At 55.4% G+C, this 11,045-nt stretch overlaps 1 protein-coding gene across 1 annotated transcript; it reads left to right on the top strand.

Moving 5' to 3' along the window:
- Positions 1-1,438: 1,438 nt before the first annotated feature.
- Positions 1,439-3,263, top strand: LOC127020187 (receptor-transporting protein 3-like). Its single transcript, XM_050902658.1, has 2 exons — positions 1,439-1,584; positions 2,696-3,263. The coding sequence occupies exons 1-2, from the start codon at positions 1,439-1,441 to the stop codon at positions 3,261-3,263; spliced, it is 714 nt and encodes a 237-aa protein (XP_050758615.1).
- Positions 3,264-11,045: the final 7,782 nt, after the last annotated feature.

Here is an 11,045-nt window from a genome sequence, read left to right as displayed (position 1 = left end):
CCAGCGATGGGGCATCTACCACCTCTCTGAGCAACCTGTTCCAGTGTTTCACCACCCTCATTGTAAAAAATTTCTTCCTTGTATCTAGTCTAAATCTACCCTCTTTTAGTTTAAAACCATTACCCCTTGTCCTATCGCTTCAGGCCCTGCTAAAAAGTTTGTCCCCATCTTTCTTATAAGCCCCCTTTAAGTATTGAAAGGCCACAATAAAGTCTCCCTGGAGCCTTCTCTTCTCCAGGCTGAACAACCCCAACAACCCCAAGTCTCTCAGCCTGTCTTCATAGGAGAGGTGTTCCATCCCTCTGATCGTGTTTGTGGCCCTCCTCTGGACCTGCTCCAAGAGGACCATGTCTTTCCTGTGCTGAGGGCTCCAGAGCTGGACGCAATACTTCAGATGGGGTCTCACCAGAGCGTAGTAGAGGGTCAGAATCACTTCGCTCGACCTGATGGCCATGCTTCTTTTGATGCAGCCCAGGATATGTTTGGCTTTCTGGGCTGCGAGTGCACATTGCCGGCTCATGTCCAGCTTTTCATCCACCAGTACCCCCAAGTCCTTCTCTGCAGGGCGGCTGTCAATTTCCATGGCAAGTTGAGCTTGCCTTATCAAGCTGCAGATCTTCCTCTAACTCAAGACCAGTTGTCATTTGGCATCTTATCTGACCTGCTCCCTGTCCTGCATCGCTCTCCATGGGATATCCTGGGGGACCTGCGCACCCAGAGAGGGGTGAGCTGGGGGTCAGAGTGCTGCAGACAGCCCTGGCCCTGCTGTTTATACCTTCCCTGGGTGCTCTCAGCTCAGAGCACACCTCATCTCTTTCGGTTTTACGTGAGGTGCCATCCTCCCTGACTTTCCACCCTGCGGTTTCACATCAGGCCTTTTTTTGCTTGAGCTGGCTGAAAGTTGTTAAAAACAGCCCGTGCTTGGTGGCAGCTATCGAGATAGATAAGGCTACCTGGGGCTTTATCAGCTGCTGAGTCCTGCATTTTCGGTGGGTTTTGCTTCTGTTATTCCTACGCTGGGCATGATCTTTGCTGGTTCACCCCCGCTGCCGTGATAGTGATGGGCACGGGCAGCCTGGCAGGGGGTTTCGTTTCCAACCTCTCTGCCTACAGACACAGCAGCATCACGAGAGCATGGCTTCAGGAGGGTTGGGGGTTCATGTGTGGGGCTTGGGGAAACCCACTTTGTCCTTGCTTTGGGGGACATTTCACCCAGGCAGGACCTGGTGCAGTGTCAGCAGAGCCTGTTGACACAGGGATCGGCACGGGGCGGTGCTGCTCACGCGGGAGCAAAGGTTCCCCTCTCCAAGAACAAAGGCGTCATACAAAGAGGAAAAGTTTGGGGAAAAGACAGTTGCACACATGTATCGGCACTCAGAAGCCGCAAGCCTGACCCGCAAGCTTGGTCACTGATTCTTCCCCGGCTCCAGGTGGGACCATGGGGATCTGGCAGGACATTTTTGCAGCGAAGATTGCAGATGTGCACTTAACAGAGCCGTGGATGCTTCAGGAGGATGACACCCTGCAGGTGCACGTCCTCAAGCGTGGCTGGAAGGAGTTTGTGCAGCGCCGTGCTCTTGGGAGGTAGGGGGCTGCCGGCTCGGTTCCTGTTGAAGCATGACCGGGGACAGTGGGCTGCCATGCGGACCTTTCCCTTTCTCAAAGTTTGCTTGTAGGAGACAGCTTTTGACACGAAAGGGGCGGTTTTGAGGTGGGTGAGGCTGGGAGGGGTTTTCCCATTTTGTTCCAAGCTTGGTGGGTTACTGCCAAACTGGAAAAAAATCATGGTAATTGGAGGAGAGGGGAGTGCGGCAGCTCCACAGGGCCAAAGCGCAGCTGGTATTTGGCCAGAGTTTCTCCACGTTGGTGTCAAGATACAAAGAGCTCCTCCAGCGAGCAGGGGTAGTTATACCACACTAGAACCAAATCTTCTGGGTTTGCACCCAGAGGATGAGGAGAGGGAGAGCTGCTGTCTACTGGGACATGGGGCGATGCCTCAGCAGTCCCTGCATCTGCACCAGGCTGTGGGGTCCCGGAGCAGAGAGAGGCCGTGGCTCTGCATTGCTGGTGAGAGGCCCCATCCCAGCCATTTCCACCCTGGGCAGGACCCTGGGCATCGACCAGACACCCTGCCCGGCTGGCAGCAAACAGAGACCTTGGCTGCCAGCCCCCACGTAGATTGTGCAAGACAAAGAGCTGTGGGTTACACACCTTTCAGCTCCTCAAGATGTCTCCTCACCTGCCCTGCAGCCCCCACCCACACCTTCCTTCTATTTTTCTTTTTTTTTGACTTCCCCAGCCCTGGGTTTGACATTGGCTTTCTGCTGAGCTGTGATGAGCCAGCATGGGTGAGGGGCTGGAGATCCAAATAGACCTGGAGCCTGATACTTCCCACCCCAAGGACCCCTGCTCCTGGCAGTGGGGCTGGGATGGGGTAGGAGAGGGACCAGGGTGGTCCCAGCAGGCAGCCTGACTCCTAAAATTTTTAATGCTGGGGCCAGCCCTGAGCTCACACCTGTGTTGAACTCCCCAGACTGGCAGCATGCTGTTAGGGGGAGGACAGTTCAGTGTAAAGCTTGCATGAGTGAAGTTAATCCATCAGCCCTGGCTGCCCTGGTCCCTACTGACTGCGCGGAAAGCTGCCGGCTCAGCACAGGGAGCCTGGGATGAGCTGATTTCCTCCGTGCCCTGGCAGGTTTCAGTGTTCCCAGTGCTTTCATGAGTGGTCTTCAGCCAAAGTGCACATCCTGTTCCACATGTGCCGGAGCCGGCGCCGGGGCCAGGGCACGGTGCGGATGCGAGCCTTTCGCCAGGCGTGCAGGCGGTGCCCTGACCCCCAGCTGGCGGAGCCCGAATTCAGCCAGGAGACTGTGGAGAGGCTTCTGCACAACCTGGTGCTAAAGATCCTCAAGTACTTCTACCACATGCCCATCCAGCCCTCCGACCTCCTGGAAGTCGTGGTGGATGCACCAGTGGCGGGGCCGCACGACAGTGCCCGCTGCGAGGGCTGCCAGCTCGGTGTTTGCAGTGAGTCGCAGCTGGCCCCGGTGTCGGATGCCTGGGAGCCCTTGGTGGATGCAGACAAGGCCAGGACCTATCTCACCCCAAAACGCCGGGGCATGAGGCCCTATGCAACCCAAACCCACCAACCCTCGTCCTTCAATAGCAACTTCCCCTGGAAATGCTGCTGCATCATCATCAGCCCTTTACTCTGTGTTTTGGCAGTGCTCCTCTTCATCCTGCTTTATTTCACCGAGAAGTAGTGGACGTGGGGGATTGCAAAGAGGAACCAGGGTGATGGCTGGGGGGGGCTGATGGAGCGCCTGGAAAATTGGGTGCCCAAGGTCAGCCCTCGCTTGTGGCACAGTGAGGCTTCCCTGGCTCCTGGGGGCACGGGGACACATCGGGGTGCCTCAGCCAGGCACCTTGTCCCACAGCCTCAGGGAGCCTGGTGGGTCTGATGGTTTCTTATGGGACATATTCTGCATGAGGACGACCCTCAGCTGCCCCATGTAAAGGACGAGTGTACTTGCAAGAATAAAACAAGCCATTTCACCTCAGCCCCAGGATGCATTTGTGCTTTTTAATTTCTCCAAAGCCTTTTCTAGGTACCTGTGAGCAGCTCGGAGGGAAGCTGGGGACTGCCTTTAACCACCAGCTGAGCTCAGCTTCCAGGGAGGCACATCCCCATTCTTCCCTGCCTTTGGCCTTGATGGAACTGGGCACCCAAAGCAGCTGAGGGGCACCTAGAGCTGGAGGTTTGCAGCAAAAAGTCATGGGAGCTGGTACCAGTGGACACTGGCACTGCCTCCTATGAGCTGTGTACAGCAGCATCTGCTCTGGCCCCGTGCACCAGCAGATGTCCCTTGTGTTACCAGGTGTCCGGAGATTGTGTCATCCTCCAGAAACACCTGGGTGCTGAGCTTTCATGAGGGGACTCTTTATCAGGGAGTGTAGTGATAGGACGAGGGGTAACGGTTTTAAACTGAAAGAGGGTAGATTTAGGTTAGATATTAGGAAGAAATTCTTTACTGTGAGGGTGGTGAGACACTGGAACAGGTTGCCGTGAGAAGTTGTGGATGCCTTATCCCTGGAAGCATTCAAGGCCAGGCTGGATGAGGCTTTGAGCAGCCTGAGGTAGTGGAAGGTGTCCTTGCCCATGGCAGGGGGGTTGGAACTACACGATCTTTAGGGTCCCTTCCAACCCAAACCATCCTATGATTCTATGATTCTATGACTATGGCTCTGAAAAACACCCTGGCAAACACAAACCCCTCCCAGCTGGCTGAGTACCCTGTGCTGGGGGCAAAGGGTGCCCAATGTTGGCAAGCACAAGAAGGCTGCGGCAGCAAGTCCCACGTCTCTGCCCTGTTGGGTCGATCATGGGGAAATTGCACTTATTGGGCTACAGGGGCTGGGCCAAGGGGAGGATGCTGACTCCTGCCTGCTGCTACTTTGCCCTGCAGGGCTCAGGGGACCTGGTGGGCATCATAAAGTTGGGAGGAAACCTGTTGTCCCACTGCAGCCTGACACCCCTCAGCCTCTTACCTTCCCTGCAGGGGAGCTGCTGGGCTCCTGCAGGACTTACCCATGGGGACAGCATGTCCTGTGGGCACGACTTTGGTCCAGCCTGGACAGCAAGCCCAGCCCCTAGGAGAGATGGATCAGCTGTGGATGGAACCTGGAGGGAGATATTTTATGAACACATAGATAAGGTGAAGCCAGAGGATGAGTGGGACCTGAAGATGGACCAGAGTCTCACTCCTAAAGCCCTGCCCTGGGGCTGGACGCAGGTGGTGGAGAAGCATGGCTTGGCCAGGGGAGGGCCGCAGAGATGGGGGCAGCCAGCCCCAGCCTCCAGCAAGGGATGGGTTCAGAGGGCAGGGTGAAATGCTGCCTGCACAGGCAGAGCCGCAGGAATTACCTCTTTTATCTACGAACTGCACCAGACCCCTGTTTTGAAGGCGCACCCCTGCTGCCTCCAGGGGAAGCAGTCTGCCTCGGCTCATCTCTCTCTGCCTGCTTGCCTGGGGTTTAAGGGACACAACCTTGGGTCTGGCAGGGTCTCCTGCTCTCTCATGAGCTGTAAAACTGATGTGGTAGCAGGAGCCTTCCCCCATCTCCCATGCCTGGCCCAGCCTTAGAGACAGTCGTGTCTCAGGCGGCGCTAGGCAAGTTTGTGCAGCTGTGCTGTGCCTCAGTTTCCCCATCTGTAAAATGGCTCGCAACCCTACCTGAGCCCTGGGGCACTGGGCTCCTGCAGTGCTGTCAGCCAGGGGAAGAGTTCAGGGTGCAGCAGGGCTGCCGTTTAGCTCACACTGGGGCACCAAGACTAACGCTTCAGCCCCTCTGGGGTAATCCTGTGGGGATTATTTTGGGAGGGGGGTGGAAGCAGGTCAGCCCCTCCATCTGCGGCCATCCAGGATTTCTGGGCCGGGTGAGGAACAACCCGGGGCTGAGCAGTGACATCTTGAGTCCCTCCCCAGTACCCAGAGGGCAAGGTGGATTTTGGGAGCCTCCAGCTTCATCTTGCAGGAGGTGGGGGACTGAGCCTGATTCCCCACTGGAGGATCACCAGAAAGGGAGGGGGATGCAGTGTGGTGGGTGTTGCACCCAAATTCAGCTGCCTGGTTGTAAGAAGTAAGCCTGGGGGGAAACTGGAGAGTGCCCAAATGGCCTGTGTCACGGGCATCCGCTCACTCCCCGTCCCCTCCAGCATCCTACCACCCAGGACATGTGCCCATGGGGCAGGTGGGGGGCATTGGGTGCCTCCAGCTTGCTGCAGCAGCACAGATGCAGGGTGATGGTGTGGCTGGCCCCATAACTCTGTGCTCCTCTCCCTGTGGCAGCCTCCATCCCACCACTCGGGCTCTCCTCTCTTTCAGCTTCTGGTGCTCCCACTGCGAGCGTTTGTGGAGCTCAGCCCAAACTGTCATCCTCTTCCACGTCCACCTGGACCATACTGGGGCATGTGGCTGGGCGAGGATGAGGAACTTCAGACAGCAGTGCCACCAGTGCTGGGTGTGGGCAGAGCCAGTTTTCAGCCAGCAGAATGCCAGGCGGATCCTGTCGGATTTGGTCGCCAGCATCCAGCAGAAGTGCTATAGCGAGGATGTCGTTCACCCCCGCATGCAGGAGGCTGCAGCCCCACGAGAGTGAGTGCTGCAAGGCCTGTCATCTGGGAGTGCATCACGGGATACACTGGGGACACCAGGGACACTGTGGGAAATCCAGCTCCATGGGGCTGCAGGAGAAGCCCAGAGACGTGGCCATCCCCTGGGGAAGCGGGGTGCCAGCAGTGAGCGTGCAGTCGCCAGCCCACCGCCGGGCCCCGGATGGGTTTAGGAGCGACTCAGGAGATATCACCCCATGCTGTGCCTGTGCCATCCTCATTGTAGCTTTCATTTTTATTACATACCTCTCACAGAGAGGCTGGCCAGGGGTGCCTGGCTGGTGAATGACTTTTATTAACTCCATCAACTTCCTGGCTTGCTCTGCTTTAGTGGCCCCAGGCACCTGACTGCGCTAGGATGCCGGCTGCTGGGGTGAGGTGGGGGTTTCTAACACTCTTCCGAACTGAGCTGCCTGGCTCACTCTGCTGTTTTCTCTGGGGTCCATACACTGCCTGGGTGGTTGAAGAGCAGAAACACAGACGCTGGCAGACCTGCTGCTCACCACGAGTAGCAAGAGCTGAAGTGAACAACCCCCAAACTACTCTGGGTACTGAAATTGGTTTTTGGGCTGTCTGTCAAACGAGTCCAATGAGGGCCGGACCTGCAGAGCTGCCGAGGCAGCTCCATTCGTCCCCTCCTGACTTTGCAAATGATTTGATGCTGAAGGTGGAAATGGTAGAAAAAATTTCATGACTGAATTAATGGAAGAAAGATGGGCTGAAGGAAAGGCAGTAACCAAACCAGCATCACCAGTGCAGCTTGCACAGCATCAAGCCCTGGCTATGCAGCTTCCCAAGTGCTCTCCTCCCTGCTTGTCCTGCAGGGCCTTTTATACTGCTCACTGTGGGTTTGTTTTTTTTGCTGGTGTAAGATTCACCTGTATTTTCATATATGCAACCTGCAGGCTATTGGTTAAAAAAATAACAAGAAAATCCTGTGTGATCCAGGGGCCATGTGGATTTTGTTTCTTAAGTGCTCTGTCCTGCTCATCCCATCAACTCTCCCCCTTCCCCAGTGCCTTCCCTCCTCTGCCTTCCCTCTGCAGCCCTGGCCATGGAGCCAGCAGATGGAGCTGCGAGATCTCCAGCACTGCACTGGGAAGCACTGGGACCATTGACCCGCCAGCACTGGGACGGGCCAGCATTCCCCAGATAGGGGATGCCCTCCCCCCCATCCCTGTGCCTAGCTGTTTCCCTGTAGCATGGTCCCCCCAAACCACATCCTACATGGGTACAGTCCTGGTCTGTGGATGAACTGGTCTCTTGCTTTGATTTTCCAGTTTTGGAGCACTGGAAATGCACACATGATGCAAAGTACAGGGCCTCAAGCCCCTCCTGGTCCCCAGCTCTGCCTCGGGGACAGTGGTGCTGCAGCAGCAGAGCTGGGGACCAGCACGGTGCCACCAGCAGGGACTTCCCCAGGAAGGAGAGCCAGCATGATCTATCCTGCCTGGAGTGAATATCAGTGATGTCCTGAGTGTTTTTGGCAGGGGAACAGTGGCTGAGGGAGTGCTTGGGACCCAAAGGGTCTCCCATCTGAACGGACCTGTCTTTCTGGAGGAGGTCTCTCCTTGCTTGGGGTGGCCGGGGCTGAGTGGCTCTGCTGGGGAGGAGGAGGCTGATCCTGCAGCCTGGACCAACTCCCTTCCCTCCTGTGCGGCTCTCCCCGTGCTGGGAGCAACCCGCCCTCTCCCCGCTGGCGTTATGTCATGAAGCAGAGACATGGCCAAGTTTCTTGCTGCCATTGCCCGTAGTCCTCTTCTTTCCATGCTGAGGTTTTCCCAGCCCCAATCATCACGTCTGGCTGTCTGCAGCCTCCCCAACCACCCAGCTGCTGAGGGGGAACTCCCTTGCCTCCGCCTGGGAAGCGAACTCTGGTGGAGACCACATCCCTGTGGGGGTCCTTATTTTCTTGCTTGGGTCCCTCTGCTCTTTTACAAGGGCAGAGCTATCCTTTGCTCCTCTGCAATGCCCTCTGCACACACCCCACGCTCCTCCACCCACGGTCTTGCATGCATACGCTGCTTTTTCCCTGGTCCCCTCCTGGCCACTGCCTGCTTGCCTGCCTGTCTCCTTGTGCTGTGCATGCATGTCCCCTCCATCGTGCAGCCCCTTCATCCCCTCCCCATGACTCAGAGACACCTGTGTATACATGGGCTTCTCACCATGGCCTCATTTTTGGGGTCCTTCCAGGATACCCCTCTCCGACGTGCAGTTGTGCCCATCTCTCACTTGTTTCTTAGCAAACTGCCCTCGAAGTGCTGCTTTTCGTGGCTCTTGGTAATTTTGAAGCCCAGAGCAAGCCCCCACGGCTCAGCTCAGCCCCTAGGGATGGTGAGCAGTAGCCAGCCCCCCAGCTGGCATGGGGACAGCGAGCCCATCCCAGGGAAGGCGGCTGAGGGATGAAGGATGCTCTCTCTCCCTGTTGGTCCCAGGCTGGTCCCGGCTGTCCCCCCTGGTCCATCTGAGGTTCGTCTCTGCTGCAGCCAACTCTCAGCTCGTGCCTGGCACTCAAACGTAGCCAGGGATGGGCAAACGTCACCCAGGGACGTTTAGCTGGCCTTTCACTGCAGCCAAACAGATAAATTGCTGTCTCCACGCCTGTCTCCCTGGAGAGAAGCTCTCACCACTCTGGCAGGTCGCGAGATGCCAGCAAATGCAAAGCCCATTGTTGTTGCTCTTGCTTTTCTCCTCTGCTGCCCGTTCCCAGTCCTCCCTGCAGCCAGCTGCAGCGGCTGTGGGGCACGAGGGGTTGGCGCTCGGCAGCATGGCAGCTGGGTGAGCAGGGGGTGAGGGCTGGGTTGCGTCAGGGATTTCCCAGCAGAGCTATCGACGGGAGGCAGAGGAGAGTCTGTATTTTTGACTGATCTATTATACGGAGCAATATTTTTTAATTTGCCCAGCATCTGTCTAGGCTCAGATCCTACAGATGATGGTTTAATGCTCAGGGGACCATGCCTTGATTTTGCTTTTTCTCTCTCCTCCCCTTCATCTGTCTGATGTCTCTGGACATGTTAGCAGACCTGTGAGCGAGCGAGCCAGTGCCGCCACCCTCCTCCCTGCTGTGAACCCAGAGGATCCCGACGCTGTTATTTCAGTTCTGTGCCACAGGAAAATAGGGATCAATAACCCAGCTCTCAGCCCTGGATCCAGGCACATGGTAGGAAACTCTGCCCATGATTTTAAGCTCTCTCCAAAGGCTGGATTTTCACAGCCTGTGATGCAGAGAAGAGATGCCCGGCAGAGCTGTGTCCCTGCCTCAGCTCCCATCCGTGCTTGCTGCAGAGCCTCTGCTGTGAAGATGCGCTCTCTCAGTCCAACAGCTAGCGGGGATGGGCTGATTTTTCACCCCTTTGAAAGCAAAAGTCACATACCTGTTATTTTTTTTCACATGTCAATTGAACCCAGATTTAATTGCTCTTCTCATCATACAGGTTGCTGCACTCTCCTTCTGCCACCGCCCCCGTCTTCAGTGAAGTGCTAAGGCTATAAATAATTGAAGGGCAGGATCTCATCTGCTGTTGTTTTTTGCAATTTGTATTCACGGCTGGTCAGGGTCTGTCTCAGCCCATGAAGCTGTGCGGGCCACGGCTGAGCAGCCGTTGGGGTGAGGGACAGTGTGAGAATCCCCCTGGGAGCGCAGGCCTGAGTGGCAGAGATTAGCAACCAGCCTTGACCGCATTTCTCTTGGAATAAAAGCCTCAGGGCACAAACTCAGTACATATCAAAGTTTTATTTTGTTCTTATGAGGAAGATTACACAGAACCATCCTTACATGACATGGGCTATTTTACAGAATGTAGTATCAAAAAAGAAATATATATATATCTATATATAAAAAAATACCTTGCAGTTACATGACATAGCCAAGAGTACAGTTCTTAGCGTGTCTGCAAGTTCAACCTTCCTTAGGCCTTCTGCTCCTCTACATGCTCTACAAATGGCTTTTTGGATGATAGCAAAATGACAGAGTGGCTCATTCACTGTTGACTCCTTCCTTGCATGGCAAAACCAAAGGAGGAGGAGGAGGACGACTGGCCCAAAGGAGGCTACAGGCATGCAGAGAGGACAGCAGGCAATTTTTGCATGTTGCTTACAGCTATAGGAGGGCTTTGCTGGCAAGTGAAGGAAATGATGTCCCCTCTGAAGGAAGGTTAGCTCACCTGACCTTGTTCCTTGGTGGGGCTTACTTGTCTGCATGGGCCATGGAGATATGGGGAGATATGAATACTTCTGGTGTGTTAGGTGAGTTGGGGTCAGTCTAGAATGACTTGGACACCTGCAGTAGGCCAGAAGAGCCATGAACAAGCACTGAACACCATCAGTAACCTGTAAATCAGCCAAATCAATGGCCTTAAAAGCAGTTAAAAGGGACTAGGTTCTTGCAAGAATGAATGTACTGTCATGCAGGACTATACAGGCCCCTAAAGAAGAGGCGAAACCCCACAGAAGGGCATTTCATCTGAAATTATTCTTCTGAAAATAAGTATTGCTTAGATACAGCAGATGTGATGCTGTCTCGTGTGTTGGAAAACTTTCCTTGGGAGGTCTGCTGTGGCTGGGAACTATTCCAAGAGCTAGTCTGGGGGGAGGACTGAAGAGGGCTTGAGGTGATGGAGGGTCGGAGAAGTTTTGGTGGCTGGAGGTGAGGGTGACACTGAGTCCAAACCCCACTCCCTGTCCTTGTGTCCTCTGTGGGGCACCCATCCCACATGGTGGGGTAAGGGTAGCCCATTTGGGTTGGTGCTGTCTTGGCAGCCATTAGCTTTCCAGTCATGGCTGAAGTTTAGGGCTAATGTGGATGCACCCTCACATCCCCGGGGCCAGGTGGACATCACCTGGGACATTTGTTTGCAAATAAAAATAATAACAG

This window comes from Gymnogyps californianus, chromosome 10, assembly GCF_018139145.2.
Source record: "Gymnogyps californianus isolate 813 chromosome 10, ASM1813914v2, whole genome shotgun sequence".
Lineage (NCBI taxonomy): Eukaryota > Metazoa > Chordata > Aves > Accipitriformes > Cathartidae > Gymnogyps > Gymnogyps californianus.
This window is presented reverse-complemented; position numbering and strand designations above follow the sequence as displayed.